The following is a 17,681-nucleotide window of genomic DNA, read 5'->3' on the forward strand; positions in this document are numbered from 1 at the left end:
CCACCAGAAACTTCAATGAAACTGATCTTTTTAAGGGGAATATTGTGTGCATAGACCAGCTGTACTTATCGTGGGATGAGTCACCCCATTCAGATGGAATACACACTAAAGTGATTGAATTAAAAAGAATGAAAATTGCCAAGGTTTTGGGCACAATCTTTGAAGCATTTGTGGATGCCTGAGAACTGAAGGGTGGCAAATGAACCTATTCAAAACATTTGTTCAAAAACAGTCTAATTTACAAATCTACAGAGAGTGAACTATAAAGAGAGAAAGACTGAGAGGATATTGATGGGTTGATGGAATGAATGGACATATGGCAGATGAAATTTAAGTCAGACTAATAATAAGTGTCACATTTCAGTAAGAAGATCAAAGTAATACAATATAAACTATAGGATTATATTTTGAAAGAAAGACCTGAGAGTATATGTATATAAATTGTTGGAGGTGACAGGGCAGATTCAGGAAGTGGTCAAAAAACCATGCTAGATCTTGACCTTTTATTCATAAATCTTAAAGTCTCAATGAACCAATATGAATGCACAGCAGATATACGTGTCCAGTTCTGTGCTCCACACAAAGAAAAATGTAAAAGGCTTTGGAAAGGAGGGCTCAGGAGACTTACAGGAATAACTGCAGGGATTAGGGATTTTTGACAATAAAATGGAAAACTGAGGAACAGCTGTTGAATGCAGTTTCTGATAGGGATACTTAAAAATGAAAGATCAAGGCAGGAGAAACTGTTCCTTTTGATAGATCAGTCACCAAGCCACATCAAACGAAGGTGATTGGCAGAAAAATCAGAAGTAACATGAGGCAAATCTGATGCAATGAGTGTTTGAGGTTGCAGTGCACTTGTTGGTAGGAGGTTGACAATGGAGAGTTTATTTGTGACATTCTTCCACCAAGTCTTTGTGATTCTGTGATCTTAGTTTGTTTTCATCCATGATAAAGGATGAATTGCTGCTTAAAATGTTTGCAGAGGAAATCAATATTACTGTATTTTTGTTTTGCCAGTTACCTTGATGAACTTAGTGTTGCTGGGGAATGTGCAGCTGAGTATCTCGCACTCTATCAGAAGCTTATTAAACCAGCTCATTGGAAGATATATCTGGCAGCTCGGGGAGTGCTGCCATACATTGGAAACCTGATAACTAAGGTCCGTAATCAAAGAACCAGTCTTCTTCAATGTAAAATGAATCATGAAATCTCTCATGCTTCAGGATTTTTACAAAAACGGTTTGTCATATGTGCAGTATATTGCCACCTATTCATGCCACCACTAAAGCTGTTTAATTGCACAGATGTTTGGCAATTTTTCAAGCTTCTGAGAGAGGAAGCACTTACCAAATTTCCATTGTCTCTGCTTTCTAATCATGCCAAGCTGTTTGAATCAATTTTTTTTTTCTGAGAATTGTAGGTCTTTATGCCAAAATAAATACTCACTAATTCCCCTGGGGATACTGTTATATAGTTTGGGTTTTGATAAAAGATTCTAGACTGGTTGTGCAAGACATGTCTACTGCCAGTGATTCCATGTGATCTAGGTCAGCAAATAACAGATGATGTGACATATCAGATATTTATTTACACGTGAGGTGTCAGGGTACAGGCTATACTTTGTTGTTTCAGCTTCAATTACAAGATTAATTGAGTATATCTTGCATAATTTTAGGATTGTGATAGCTTTTTAGAAATGGCTGGCAAAAGACATCACCCACTAATTTGTCGTCATTTCAGAATCTTGCAATTGATATGTGCATACGATTAAGTCATGTTGCCAGATTACTCCCTTTGTGTTTTTATTTTTAAGTATCATGTAAAAAAATATTCAGTACAATGATATTCTTTGTCTAAAATGCATTGTAAGTATGTGAGAAGCTGAATTTCAGTTCAGCATTTAGCATGATTTTACCACCCATTTTATCAGTTTGGTAATAAATTTCCATTAAATTTTAAGGAAGCTAAATTTTATTAGAAATTCTAAAAAAGAAAACAATGCTGGTTAGGCAACACTTATGGTGAGAGCAGCTTTTTGATGACCTTTCATCAGATGTTGACATGAGAATTTTCTGTTATTGTATTGTTTTTGTTGCTGCACAAGTAACGTAAATCTAATGTACCTGCTTCATATACAAAATTCTCTCCATCATTTCAGACTATATATTGTTTTTGCCTTTAATTTTGATCAATGCTCTATAAAATTATTCGATCGCTTTTCACAAGAAGTTTTTTCTTTAATTATATTTTTTCTAATTCTTCACAGAAGAGGCAGTAATGACTTGGACAAACATAAACCCATTAAAACTGAGAGATCCTGATTCTGAAATTTTAGAGACCTAATAAGGAATAAGAGCAAACAGACTTTGCCCCATAGCTTAGAAACTGGTTCATTGCATTCTCAGTTTTAGCCAGGTTGGTTATCTAGCTAAATTGTCAGCAATACATTGGCTGCAGATCATTATCCTTTGGCTCCTACCAGAATTACAGTACTGTGCAAAAGTCTTAGGCACATGTAAAAATATTCTGTAAAGCAAAGATGCTTTCAAAAATAATGAAACAAGGTTTCTAAGTGTCAAGAAAATTACTATAAGGAGCAGTAAACAGTAAAAATCTAAATCAAATCAATATTTGGTGTGACCACCTTTAAAACTGCTTCAATTCTCTTAAGTACAGTATCATGCAGTTTTATAAGAAAATCAACTGGTAGGTTATTTCAAGCATCTTGGAGAACTTTCCACAGTTCTTCTGTAGACTTTGGCTGTTTCACTTGCTTTTGTCACTCCAGGTAATCCCAGACAGCCTTGATAATGGTGAGATCAGGGCTCTGTGGAGGCCATACCATCTGTTGCAAGACTCCTTGTTCCGCTTTTCACTGAAGATAAAGCTTGGCTGTGAGTTTGTGGTCATTGTCCTACTTCAGAATGAAATTGTGACCAATCAGACACTTCACTGATGGTGTTGCATGTTGGCTGATAATATGCTTGTGCTTCTCAATATTGAGGATTCCATTCATTCTGACCAGATCACCAGTTCCATTTGCAGAAATGCAGCCCTAAACCTGTAGCGAACCTCTGCTATGCTTCACTGTTGGCTGCAGACCTCATCTATGTCGCGCTCCCCAGCTCTTATATGGGCAAATTGCCTCCTGTTTGAGCCAAAAATTTCAAATTTTGACCCGTCAGTCCAGAGTACTTGGTGCCATTGGTCAGTGACCCTGTCCTTGTATTTTTGTGAGCCTCTTGGCTTTGTTTCCACTTTGGAGGAATAGCTTTTTGGCAGCAATTCTTTTGTGAACACCATTTCTGATTTAGGAGGCACGCCTGTTGTATCTCTCATCTGCTGCACTCAGTTTCCATGGTCAATCCTTGTGTTTCTTGTCTTCAAGCTTGCCTATTTCTCTGCTTCCTCAGAAGAGCTTGGACAGCACATCTTGAAACTCCTGCCTGCTGTCAAATTTCTGCCTGGGAGAGAGCTTGCTGATGCAGGATGTCCACCTTGTGTCTTGTTGCTATGGTGTAAGAATTGATGGTTTGAAGGTTACTCTGCCACAACCTCGCCTTTTAGTTTGGTTTTCCTTCAACAAGTTTGATTCCTTATACACCCATTTCCGTTTCTATTAATCAGTTTAATTCATTCAACTCATTATATCATTGATCAGTAGCACCTGGTTGTTATCTTTGTTTACTCATGCACTAGGCTGTATACCTACAAGGTAATCAGGTTTTTATTTGAAAAGTGGACTATTGCTTAACATCTTACTTTCTTTAATGAAATACAAAAAAATTCTCTATAACATTAATTTTTTTTTGAAAATGAATGTTTGGAAATCTAAAGTTTGCTCGTTTCTCCCAACAACCCTAACCTTAATGCAGAAGACAAAGAAAAAATCTAAAACAAAAAGTAAATTTTAAAAATCTAGGGTGCCTAAGACTTTTTACAGTACTGTATATGTATCATGAAGACAGAGGTGGGTTCAGCTGTGATGTCACCTAGTGATGTCAAACCTTCTGCTTAAAAACAATAGCTTTTTGAGTGAGATTCTGAATGGATTCTTTGCCTCAATAAACCTTAGAGAAATCAGTGCTTTCAAAATGTCAAAGTATTAGCTGAATCAACTTGTAATGTTATATCTAAATTCTAATGTTGTAATGCCATTGTCATTTCTTGTCTTAGGAAATTGCTCATTTACTAGCACTGGAGGAGGCAACTCTCAGCACTGACTTGCAACAGGGATATGCATTAAAAAGCCTTACTGGTGAGATATACACTGACTGTTCCAATGCCAGTGCACCAACATGTAGATAGTATTGTGATTTATATATTTTGCTCCCTTTTTCAGCCTTGCTTTCATCCTTTGTGGAGGTGGAATCAATAAAACGTCATTTCAAGAGCCGCCTGGTGGGCACAGTGCTCAATGGTTACTTGTGTCTGCGAAAACTTGTGGTCCAACGAACAAAACTTATTGATGAGACGCAAGACATGTTGCTGGAGATGTTGGAGGATATGACAACAGGTGATTACATGGGCAAATTCAAACTTCCTTAAAATTTAGCTGTATAAAGGAGAAGAAAAGATGTGTACATTTAATGTTTAAAATAAGAAATCAAGCCAGGAAATTTAGTTGAACCTCTGTAAGTTCCTTCGAATGCCTGCCTTGATTATGCAGATAATAGTACATGGTATGTGTCATCTATGACTCAAACATTAGCACACTTGCCTCTGAGTCAGATGTTCATGAGTTCAAGTCCCACTGCAAGGACTTGAGCTTATAGAATGGTACTCTTGACACTGTGCTATCTGGTGCTGTCTTTTGAATGAGATATGGGGAAAAAGAAGTCACATCTCCCCTTTTGGATATGACTCAAGGAAGAGTAGGGAAATTCTCCCAGATTCTTATTCCATGACCAGGAACCTAATGTACACAATTTCTTGCATAAGAGTAGTGCGTAATTACACAACGGGACACGCTACCATTTCAGATTTATAATTTAGAAGACAACCTATCACTTTCTTTTACAGGCCTCTGAAAGAGCTCTTGTCTTTAAAAGCTTTTCTAATTTTGAAGATTCATATTGCACGTTTTTGTCCTAAGAGCTAGTTTTTCGTGTCTGTTTGGTCTCCAAGCTCTAGTATCATTTGACAGAAATTTTTATCTGTCCTGAAATAGTGAACATGAAATTGGAATCGTATTCATTTAACAATTTTTTGAAGTTTTAGGGAAATGTTTTTGTATTTTATATTTTTCTCTATTACCTCTATTTTCACAGCTTCATTAATTTGTTCTTGGATAGAAAAACTGTATCACTATTCTCATGCCTGAACTTGTAGGTGAAGCCCATCACTTGTTCTTCTAAACATCAGAAAACAGGAATCTTTCTACTCCATCTCTCCTCTGGGACAATCCCATCAAAGCCTGAAGTTAGTAAAGCCTATCTTTTCCTAAGTAGATGGATAAAGTTGCACATAGTTCATTTTAATCTTACTAAAATGCCACACAATCACAGTGTCCATACATATTAGTACAATTCACTTGCACTAAAGACCACATTTCATTTGTGTACCAAATTGCTTATTTACATACGTAACTTCTTGTAATTTTGGAACCAGGATACTCAAATTCCACAGTACACTATTGTTCTCTATTTTCCTTTTCTTTAAAAATAATAATATTCCATCCAAAATTAATAATTTCTTATTTCTCTATTATTCTCCCTCTAACTTGTTATTTCCCGGTCGTATGCGACCTCTGTATTTTCCTCACAATTTATCTTTCCCACCTTGCTTTTTTGCAAATAATAATTTAAATATAAATAAATCATGGATATTGAATGTATAACTGCAGCTATATCCCTGCGGAATTGCACTGATTACATCCTATCAGTCCATAAATGAATTGATGCTGTTCTGTTTCATGACCACAAACTAATCTTCCATCTTTGTCAATATATTACCCCCAGTTCATCATGGAATGAGATGGAAATTTGATTGAGAGTGCAGAGAGGGAATGAGATGCGAAGTTAACTTGGCAATTTTAAAATTAGAGCAAAGTAAACCACATCAGTGCACATTAGGTAACAAAGCAGAGTTAGAAACTCCCAAGAACCAGGTGTTAACAAAATAGTGCCTATAAAAAATTATTCCCCCCCCCCCCAGGAAGTTTGAGTCACAGTGGATTTAATTTGGCGTTTTTGACACTGATCATCAAAAAACACCCTTATGTCAAAGTGAAAACAAATTTAGACAAATTGGTCTAAATTTAATACAATTATTAAACACAAAACAATTGATTGCATTATTACTCATCCCCTTTAAGTCAAGTATTTAGTAGATGCACCTTTGGCAGCAATTACAACCTTGAGTCTGTGTGGATAGGTCTCTATCTACTTTGCAGATCTGGACACTGCAATTTTCCCCCATTCTTCTTTACAAAACTGCTCAAACTCTTGTCAGATTGCATGGAGATTGTGAGACAAGAGCCCTTTTCAAGACCAGCCACAAATTCTCAATTGGATTGACGTCTGGTCTCTGACTTGGCCACCCAGGACATTAATTTTCTTGTTTTTAAGTTATTCCTGTGTAACTTTGGCTTTATGCTTGGGGAAACAAATCTTCTCCCAAGTCGCAGTTCTCTTGGAGACTACATCATGTTTCCCTCCAGGATTTCCCTGTATTTTGCTGCATTCATTTTACCCTCTCCCTTTACAAGCTTTCCAGGGCCTGCTGCAGTGTAGCATCCCCACAGCATGATGCAGCCACCACCATGCTTCACAGTAGGGATGGTGTGTTTTTGATGACGTGCAGTGTTTGGCTTACGCCAAACATAGCGTTTAGTCTGATGGCTATAAAGCTCAATTTTCGTTTAATCAGATCATAGAATCTTCTTCCAGCTGACTTCATAGTGTCCCACATGCCTTCTGGCAAACACCAGCCAAGATTTCCAGTGTTTTTTTTTCAACAGTGACTTTCTCTTTGCCACTCTCCCATAAAGCTGCGACTGGTAAGCACTCGGGCAACAGTTGTTGTAAGCACAGTCTCTCCCATCTCAGCCACTGAAGCTTGTAATTCCTCCAGAATTGTCATAGGTCTCTTGGTGGCCTCCCTCACTAGTCCCCTTCTTGCACAGTCACTCAGTTTTTGAGGGCAGCCTGTGCTGATTTACAGCTGTGGTATATTCTTTCCATTTCTTGACGATTGATTTAATTCTCCAGGGGATATTCAGTGACTTGGAAATTTTCTTTTATCCAACTCCTGATTTGTGCTTTTCAATAACCTTGTCGTGGAGTTGCTTGGAGTGCTCTTTTGTCTTCATAGTGCAGTTTTTGCCAGGATACTAACTCACCAATAGTTGGACCTTCCAGATACAGGTGTATTTTTACTACAATCAATTCAAATACCTTGACTGCTCATGGCTAATTATTAGAAATTATTACTTTATATTGCTCACTCTCAGGGCTCTTGGTTCTATAAATTTTGTAGGTTTGATACATGAGTATCAAATGCTTATTTTAAGCCTTAGCCATTTCCTTATTATCTTAGTTTCTCCTTTCACGGCCTCTAAGCAGCTGATATTTAATGATACTTTTCTATTTATATGTTAAATCTGTTGGTCTGTTATTGTATTACTTGTTTGCTGTCATTTTTCTGCTTTGCTAAGTTACTCAATTTCTTCTAAATCATCTGTATGATTTATGAAACCCCCTCAATTCTCAAGCTCGCTTCTCTTTTAAGCAACATTTCAAATCTTTTAATCTAATACTTGAAGGGCTTATGCTAACCATATTTATATCACTTTCCTGGTGCAGTTTTAATTCTTTATGAGAATGAAAATCTGTTGAGATTTTTTTTTAATATGTTCATTGTCTATTGTTATCAAATCTTGGATTTCAATTTGTATATCTGATGATTTGCCTTTCATACATATAGATAACTTTTGTTTAAATTTCGCATCCTCATTTCAGTCCATAAGCACTTCAATGTCAAACAATGCATTCATTGAGTACTTTTCTTGAGAGTATTGTTTACTAATTAATTAATCCTGCCTCATTCCACAGTACTAAATCTAAAATAGCTTCCTGTCTTGCTCTTTGTTTGGTATATCATTCCAGAAAGCTGTCGAAAATGCAGTTCATGAATCATCCTCTAAGCTACTTTTGCCAACTTGGTTTGCTCGAACAATAAGATCATTGAAATTTCCTTATTTTAAGTATCTCTTTTTATACTCTGGCCAGTACAATGATGCCGCTTAATGGGCTGTAAGTACTCACACACACAGGATTTTGTGTCTTCATTATTCCTTGGCTGAACACATACCAACACTTATGACTTTCTGGGCTAAGGATCTTTTCTTTCCCTGTCTTAATTTATTCTTTTATTTAACAGGGCCAGCTGATAGTACTGCTCCCTGAGTCCCATGTATTTTTGAATCTTTCCCTTCCACACCCTGTTCCTAGCCATGTCCTTAATGCCAATATCCAAGCAATTTTTAATGACCACATGGCACTCAGAACATTAACATCCTTCACTCTAAAGATTTTTTAACCACTGTTATGCCATGGCCCTTTTGAGGACAGGTAGTAGGTGCAATGTTTTTTCTGTCTCTTGTTAAATGGTTGCCATTTCAATGATGTTAATACAGACTAGAATGTCAGAAAGTAGTTTATATTGTCAGCATTTCAGGTTGGTAACATTGGAGGATCAGTTACTTGTAGGATTGAAAATGATATCTGCCTATGACACTTATTCAGTTTTAATCCACGTGTTTCTGTAGGCACAGAGTCAGAAACAAAGGCATTCATGGCTGTCTGCATTGAAACAGCTAAGCGATACAGTCTTGATGATTACCGAACACCAGTCTTCATCTTTGAGCGGTTATGCAGCATTATCTACCCAGTAAGTACAAAGGAATGATGAAAATAAGTGCATTTGGTTCAGCGCTAGTTTCCTCTATAAATGAGCTATGTTATAATGTAGCGAATCCTATTCATTCATTACCAGCCAAAGACTGACTATACCTAAAAAGTATTCCATTGTCAGTTTTCTGTATATGTCTTCTCAGGATGAGCATGGTGTCGTAGAGGCTGTATTTGTCTATTCCCTTTTGGGAAGGAATTGTCCACTTCAGTATCTGAGAAGCAGTATGCACACCATTTAGCCTCAATTCTATTCCTATAAATGGCTGTATTCCTTCAATTAATTCGTTATCAATTAATTCGGGTTTTTTTTTGTAATTTACGTTCAGACTCCTTTGTAAAATGCACAAAATTAACTGAGGTGATGCTCCCACGTTGAGCCCTAAGAAATGTGTACATTTCTATGGTGTGTAAAGATGCCACCTATTTAATCAAACAACATATCATTGAAGCTAAGAGCAATATCAGTTTTAACATTATCACTGTAGAAAAGTGCCCATTGCCTTTGTAAAATAAAAGGAGAATAATGAAATGATGAGCCAAAGGAGAGGATAAAAGGAGGGACCTTGTTCAGTGAGGTGGATTCTAAGGAAATACCTTTAAAAGAGTTGGAGAAACTGGAAGTTATTTAAAGAGAGAATTGCCGAGTGTGGATCTCAAGTGGCGTATGGCATAGTGGGGGGAGGAGCTGGAATATGAGGCTGGTAGTACTGGAAGACAAAGTCCTACGGAGGCTTCAGGTAATCCTATGGAGACAATAAAATGGAGATTCAAGAAAGCAGTCTTGTTGCAGCAAAGGTAGAATCAGAAATTAGGGTACTGAGATTGTTAGCAACCTATTCAATCTTTTTGTAATGATTAGGGAAAGGTTGGATGTGGAGTAGAGAGTTCCTGATGGGGGGAGTTAAGATGGTTGAGTGGAAGGAACTTAATTTTATGGGAAATGGTGACAAAAATGTATTTTGATCAGTTTCCTAAACGTGGACAGCAAACATTTTTTTCTCATAATAATTTGGAGGCTGGCGTCGTTCAATAATCGAAAATAAGGATGAATGTCTTTCTCAATAGATCTGCTTTCTTGGCAGGAAGAAAATGAAGTGACAGAATTCTTTGTGACCTTGGAAAAGGATCCTCAGCAGGAAGATTTCCTTCAGGGCAGAATGCCAGGAAATCCCTACAGCAGCAACGAGCCTGGCATTGGGCCTCTCATGAGAGACATCAAGAATAAGATTTGTCAGGACTGCGACCTTGTAGCACTGCTAGAAGATGACAGTGGGATGGAGGTACGAATCAATATTGAAACAGAAAAATTAGTGTCCTGGCTCCAACAAAGTCCTTGTTATAAACTCACAGAAACCTTCTGCTGTAAATTCAAGATTGTAACTTCATAGTCCTTGTGGGCAAGGTTGAATTTATATTCCACATCTAGTTTGAACTACAGTACCTGCAGCAAAAACCTCCAACAGTGATGTTAACATAAATAATTTCAAGACACAATAAGGGGGTTGGAGTGGTATGATCAACTCAGAATAAAATGTACCCTGGAGGTTGTTCTGTTCCTTTTAATTGTTTTTTCATTTAGTGTTGGAGGTAACCGATGGGATAGTTGAAGTAGTATTAAAGCTAATCTTACCTAAATCTTAAATCTTAATTTGCCGCATGTAAATTAACACATACAGAGAAATGCAATGTTTGCATCAACGAGCAACGCAGGCCTAGGATTTGCTGGCGACAGCCCACAAGTGTCGCATGCCGCCAGGAGGCTCAGCAACTTACTAGCTCGTATGCCTTTGGAATGTGGGGAGGAACCGGAAAGTCCACACTGTCACAAGGAAAATGTAGAGTCATTACAGAGAACAGTGGCAATTGAACCCCAGTTGCTGGTGCTTTTATCTATTACGCTAGCTGCTATGCTACCGTGCCACACCTATTTCAGTGTTCCAAGTTACTCTCAAGTTTTAATTTATCTAAAGAATTGATGCTGAACATATGTGATTTTGCCCTTTCCCATACTTAATTTGAACATTCTTTTCTGTTTTCTCCACATTATCACTCCTCCCATTCCCCAAGACAGTTTGGCGCAGCTACCATTATAGCCAGCTATGTCAAACACCAGCAATATCTTTTCCAGCCACTTTTAATGACAAGCCACTTCCTAATTAAAGATCTTATTCTGTCAATAGTCAATCAGTTTGTACCATTTTAGAGAGTTTGACGAAGATCTTTGGTTATATCAAGTAAACAGAATTTTTTAATGGCTGTGGTTTTCTTTCCAGCTCCTAGTAAACAATAAAATCATCAGCTTGGATCTACCTGTGGCTGAAGTATATAAAAAGGTCTGGTGTCCTGCTAATGAGGTGAGTGTAGATCTTCAAATTTGGTTGCTGCTGTTGGAGAGGAATTGTTGGGTAGCTCTGAATGGGTCAGTGAAAAGATTGATTATGGACTAATATGTTTGCCCTAAGAATAATTGCTCTGAAATCAAAGAGATTATTGAACAACTAATATGTATGAATGTTGCACAGGGGGAACCAATGCGTATAATCTACCGAATGCGAGGGCTTCTAGGGGATGCAACTGAGGAGTTTATTGAATCATTGGATTCAACTACAGGTAAGAACATCTCTATCACGCTTCTCATGTCTTCAATCACTTCCTCTTAACCCAAGATGAGTTCTAAGTCATTAGAGATCTCTCCTGTACTGAAGAATAAATGTCCATGTATGTCTACAGTGGTTGCTGTTACTTTGACTATTCTTTCCTTTTAGATGAGGAAGAGGATGAGGAGGAAGTGTATAAAATGGCAGGAGTAATGGCCCAGTGTGGTGGCCTTGAATGTATGCTAACCAGATTGGCTGGGATCAAAGACTTCAAGCAAGGTCGCCACCTTTTAACTGTGAGTATCAGAGTAGGTGTTCTATAAAATAATTGTCCAAATGTACCAGACAAACATTCAGATCTACTTAATTGCATTTTGCTGCTGTCGCTGATCACTTTTCTCTCCTCTTCCTCGATCTCATTTTGGACATTTTTGATTCTTCTATTTTCTCCAAATTGCCCCAACTCCAAAGCAAGTTGGCCTGGTTGAGATTGCGGCCAAATATGTGAAATAATGACATCTTCTCCAGGCATTTTTGATGACAAACTGGTAAAATGTTAGCCTGTATTCTTCCACAGTTTAGTACTTGAATCAGTTATTAAGCTCCCAAGTCCTTTGAACAAAGAACCTGGAAAACTTGGTGGCATCCTGCAGTTGACTGCAGCAAGGACCACAGCTCCCTTTGATACATACTACCTAAACCTTGGAATACTAGCCCTAGGCAAGATTTTTACAGGATATGTCAGCTAATTTGAGGTTCTTACACATACGCAAGAGCATAATAGCCTAAGATTTGTTGATGCTTGTTTGCTGGTGTTTTGTTCCTGGTCTCTTGATGTCAGACTTCAGAACAAAATGTAATTTCAATAATTCCTTACCACTCAGAAGCATGGCTTGGAATCAATGTGAACAACGGACAGTTTTAGACTTGATGCACTTAAGTTGATATTTGAATCCATAGTTTATTTTAATTGAGCTTGTTCGAGTTGTTTCAAGATTTTCTTTTTTTTGTTGTAATGTTACGCTATTCTGTTATTAACAACTTTGATTGTTACCTGTGCCACAGATTTGCCTGTTACCAGGGTTTTTCTTTTCCAGCTTCAAGCAAAACTTGCTGTTCTTCCTCTTCACCCTGCTCCCGTCCCTCCTATACACCCACTGACGGAAAAGTCTGTTGCCATGCTGGGCCTCAGCACTTTGCTTACAAGCTGCATAAAATGTGTGAAGCAGTTCGGTGTAATGGTGGCGTACAGAACTTCAGGAGGCATACAAAGTAACACTTGGCAGATGCAAATTGCAAGAAAAGTAATTTGCAGGTCAATGGGAGTCGGCAGTTTAAATAGTTTGGGTATGGACTAGATGGGCCAAAAGGACTGCTTCTGTGCTGTTTCTCTATGACTATAATGAAAATGATAGGTTATATAATCTAACTACAGCACATGCACAAGTAGCAAGATCTGGAACATACTTAAATCTTTGACAGCAAGGCAAGCTGTTATAAGGGCATCAGAGACCCTTTCATTTATGTAAAGAGGCTTAAAAGTACAAAGCCAATTAAGTTATGCTAAGTTGATATAATTCACTAATTAAACTGTGGTTACAATATTGTTTTAAATTCTGGGCACTTTTGGAAGGATACCAAGTTTTTTGAGGCAGGGTGAAGACAACGTTTACGTGAATAATATCAAGAGTACAGTAAAAATATGATAATTTGCTATCTAATTATAAGAAAAACCTAAGGGCCTGATATCTATTTTACTGGGGCCTTTGCTCCGAGGTTTCTCTGACATGGTATTGTTCTATGCCCCGAGCATTATCTTTACTGAGATTCTAAGTATTCCTGCAAATGTTTAGTGGACAGTGTATGATGATGTTTAAACAGTTGTGTATGTAATTTACCGGTTCTTTAATTCTAGATTTGTAAAAAGTTCTCTGATATTGATTGGGCCTCAGATTGCTAGTCCATGTTCAAGAGCAAAATCACTAAGCTACTGTTCGTTATTATTGAGGTGGTGTCACATGACCCTCTGGAAACTGGATCTGTGAGAATTTTACAAAGCACAGTATTTTGCCAATTAGACCTTTACGATTGCTCCTGGTCATAATCATATTTCTATCACCCATAAATAACTTCCTTGTGTTTTGAAATTGTTGTGACTAAGAAAACGCCTTCTAATGCTGATCAAACAGTTTCAGTATGGGAGCAGGACTGCATTTCTTGAGCCGGAGTAAATTGATATCTTGCACCTTTTCCCAAGGGGATTGTGGTAACTGTATAATCACATTATTAAAAAAGAGAATATTGCACAAGTAAGGACTGTTTTCTGGAAGTATCAGAACTGACTAGAATTGTTGTAAATAATGCTATTGTGCGGCTGGATTTCAATGATTCGGACAGCACAGAAAAGGGTCTTTCTGACCCATTTCATTCTTGCCAACTGCGGTGCCTATCTAGACTAATTCTATTTGTCTACATTAGATCTGACCCTCTATGCCTTTTAATTATTGCAATTATATCTGCCCCTACCATCTTCTCTGGCAGCTCTTTCTAGATAATCACTATTCTCTCTGTGGAAAAACTCCCCCCTTGAGATCTCCTTTAAATGCATCCCTTTTCACCTTAAATGTCTCCTCGAGATCTAGTCTCCCCGAGATCTAGTCTCCCCTGCCCTTGTAAAATACTCTATCTGCCCTTTTTCTCATAATTTTTTAAAACCTCTCTGAGGTCTCTCTTCAGCCTCATGTATTATTCCAGTGAGAATTAACTGAGCCTAATCATTCTCTCCTTGTAATTAAATCCCTCTATTCCAAGCAATATTCACCGGACTGCTTTCATCAATTTTCATAGTTAATTCCTCAAACTTTGGACACAGTTTCCCCCAGACAAAACCATGCTGACTCCTCCTAAACTGTCTCTGCCTTTCCACATGAACGTAAATTCTTTATTTCAGAATCTTGCCCAACTAGTTCCTTTGTTTCATGTCACAGCTGCAAGCTGTGGGTGACTCCCTTTCGTTAGTATTAACCCTTGTGACTCTCCCCACAGAGTGCACGGTATTGTTTCCTTCCCTGCAGTCCAGCAAATACCTTCAGTAAACTGAGTGACTGGATGAGAGGTCACTTCTAATGATTGGTTATGCATTAACAGAAAATTTGAAACTACGGCATTGCTTTCGTGATATCAGTATGTTATAGCAATCATAGAAGCAACTCTTTTCAATAAATGTTAAGTAGTGTATTGTTTACTTTATGCCTTGTATTTGAAGGGAGGGCCATAGCTGTGATAAACCCAAATTTAATGCAGCAATAAGAATGAATGGTAAAAGTTCTCACTTTATTTGCTCATGTGGTGTTGCTGACTTTGGAAAAGCTGCAATCGTTGTGGCAGGCTATTGGGGAGGAAATTCTAAGATTATAATAAAACTACAACGAACAGGTGAAACACAGTTTGGATGGTGTGTGACTGGGAGAGCTGATGGAAAACAATGGGGTCAATTTCTCTCTGTGGTGTATAGTCAGGATCACCTCATTGAGTTTCTCAGATTTTTACAAAGGGAGGAACAAGAATCTTAAGAGCTATGGTGCTGGGAGACTTGTGAATGGTACAGTTGGCAGAGCTGCTGCCTTGCAGCTTCAGTTTCCCAGTTTCAGTACTCAGTTCTGTACTTGTCTACATGGTATTTTCCTTGTAGGTTTCCTGCCATATCCTAAAGGTCTGCAGGTTTGTAGGTTAATTCTAATTTATGAGGGTGTTGATAGAAATATGAAGAAAACAGATTGATGTAAATTGATGCTGCTGGTTGGCATAAACTCAATGAGCCAAATGAGCTGTTCCTGTGCTGTATGACTCTGATTCAGTAGGGAGGGGAAATAGACAGGAGCTTCTGTGACCAAATACATAATCCAATGTAGTGTGCTGCCTCCCTGATGCCAGTGTCAAAGACATCACAGAATGGTGCTGGACAGTCTAAATCAGATGGCAAATATTCATGTTGACACTAACAACAGAAGCAGCTTAAGGAATGAGGTCCCTGCCACTTGAATTTGGGGAGCTAGGTAGCAGAATAAGAATTGGTGCATTGTCGATTACTTCTGCTGCTGTTGTGTGCCAGCATAAGAATCAGAAGAAAGTTGATGATAGGAAAGGGGAACATCTGGAGATTTGTAGATCACTGGAATCATTTCTGGGGAAGATGAAAGCTGGCAAGTTTGATAGGTTTGGACCTGAACTGGAATTGGCCCAGCATCCTCATGGTTTGCTAATTAAGGGGCTTAAGATCATTTAGCAAGAAACATCAAAAGCCTTCTATTTTCAGGTTAGTACCAATGTAGTGGGTGTCTTTGATTTCCCCCTAATGGTTAAAGGTAAGGCTAATGAGTGCAAGGAGTGTGGATCACGGGGTATCGAGGAAAAGATTTTTCTTTAAGAAAGGTAGCTAATGGCATACTGTATGTAGAGAATTGAAAACGAGAAGCCCTACGGGAGAATAAAAACTGGGTGGGCTCTTGGGGGGGGTGGAAGAGAAGTATAATAAGGGCAAGAGGGTAACCAGTGAAAGAATCAAGTCAGGGACAAAGTGGTAATCTGTTTGAACTGGAGGATATGGATGAGGCATTGAATGAATACTACTGATCTATATTCACTGAGAAATTGTAAGAGAATTCATAATAGGGGAATGGTTGGACTTCTGGAAGAAATTACTATCAAACAGGAGTTACTAGATGTTTTTGTAAGCTTAAAGACAGGTTCCAGGTACTGATGTGTCCCTGACTCTCACGGGATGAAAGGGAGGACATGACTGGTGGTTAGATCAGGAACTAGATAGAAGTACCTTTGTTCATGAAGGCAGTAAGGATATGCCAGGTATATATTGAAATGTAAATCTAATGTCATTGGTAGTGAAATTATTGGAAAAGATTTCTGAATACTAGGATTCATTTGTACCTGAAAAGGCAGAGATTAGTCATTCAGTGTGGCTTTATTAGGGAGACTTTGTCTGACAAATTTGATTGTACTTTTCAAAGAGGTCATAAGGTATATTGTAAAGGATGGTGCACTCTACGTGAATGTCATTAGCACCATTGTCATGGGGAAATGCCTCCAAAAGATAGGAGCCCATGGGATCTAAGGCAAAGGGCGATGGTTGAGGTCTGTTTTTTATTAAATTGGAAACCTGTCATCAATGGTGTACTGCAGGGGTTGGTACTGAGGTCCCGACAATTTGTTATGTACATTAGTTATCTGGCCCTGCATGTTGAAGTTATGGTCAGTAGAGAGGTGACATTGGTGGCATTGTTAATGGTGAGGAGGGGTAATCTTCAGCTACAGAACAATATTGATTAGTTGGTAAAATGGGACAGAGTAATGACAGATGGAATTTAATTCTGAAAAATGTGAAACAATACCTTCAAAAGAGACTAATAAGTGAGTGAAAGGGCCCTGGCAACCTTGATAAGAGTGAAGTAGGATCTGATTCAATCTCAACCTGAATCATCAGCCATATCTTTGCCTCCACAGATACTGCTTGCCTGTAGAGATCTTCCAGCGGTTTATATTTTGCTCCATATGCTGGTATCAGCAGTCTCTTGTGTCACCAAGATTTTGCCTGGGGTGGACTATGTCATCTATGTGGAGAGGCTGTGGTTTATTTCTCTTGGAGAGAAGGCAGCATTATAGATGATGAGAAATATTTCCCTTCAGCAAAAATATCTAGAATCAGAAGAATGTATTTATTGTACTTGAGTAACTTTATTTCCCCACCCAAAGGTTACTGTCTGAGGGTTTAGTGGAGGCAGGTATTCTCGCAATATTTAAGAAGAATTCCGATGAATGCTTGAAATGCCATTATGTCGGCAAGTGATAGAAAACGAAATTAGTATAGATGTGTGTATGATATCCAGTATAAAAATGGACCTGTTTCCGTGCTATATGATTCTGTGGTGTTAATTCCATGATGTTGCTGCGCTTGTTCTTGGTATTGGAGGTGGTAGAACAATTGCAGTAATCCTGTTGCAGTGTACTACGAGGAAAATCCATACTGGAGTTATGGTGCATTAATAACGAAGAGTGTAGATGTTGTTTCCAATAGAAGAGGGTTTGATCAGATGGACTGCTCTTTTTTAGGATGGTATTTCACCTCCTGAGTAATGCTATGATTATCAATCCA

At 38.2% G+C, this 17,681-nt stretch overlaps 1 protein-coding gene across 9 annotated transcripts in view; it reads left to right on the top strand.

Moving 5' to 3' along the window:
- Nucleotides 1–17,681, top strand: part of ubr4 (ubiquitin protein ligase E3 component n-recognin 4) — a 216,145-nt gene that overhangs the window by 168,907 nt on the left and 29,557 nt on the right. For all 9 annotated transcript variants that reach the window (XM_072245454.1, XM_072245455.1, XM_072245456.1 and 6 more), the window contains 8 exons: nucleotides 1,021–1,162; nucleotides 4,180–4,261; nucleotides 4,346–4,519; nucleotides 8,774–8,895; nucleotides 10,001–10,198; nucleotides 11,192–11,272; nucleotides 11,441–11,528; nucleotides 11,684–11,811. In XM_072245454.1, the coding sequence (XP_072101555.1) occupies nucleotides 1,021–1,162; nucleotides 4,180–4,261; nucleotides 4,346–4,519; nucleotides 8,774–8,895; nucleotides 10,001–10,198; nucleotides 11,192–11,272; nucleotides 11,441–11,528; nucleotides 11,684–11,811 (1,015 nt within the window). The remainder of the gene's footprint in view (nucleotides 1–1,020; nucleotides 1,163–4,179; nucleotides 4,262–4,345; nucleotides 4,520–8,773; nucleotides 8,896–10,000; nucleotides 10,199–11,191; nucleotides 11,273–11,440; nucleotides 11,529–11,683; nucleotides 11,812–17,681) is intronic.

This window comes from Mobula birostris, chromosome 27 (assembly GCF_030028105.1).
Source record: "Mobula birostris isolate sMobBir1 chromosome 27, sMobBir1.hap1, whole genome shotgun sequence".
NCBI lineage: Eukaryota > Metazoa > Chordata > Chondrichthyes > Myliobatiformes > Myliobatidae > Mobula > Mobula birostris.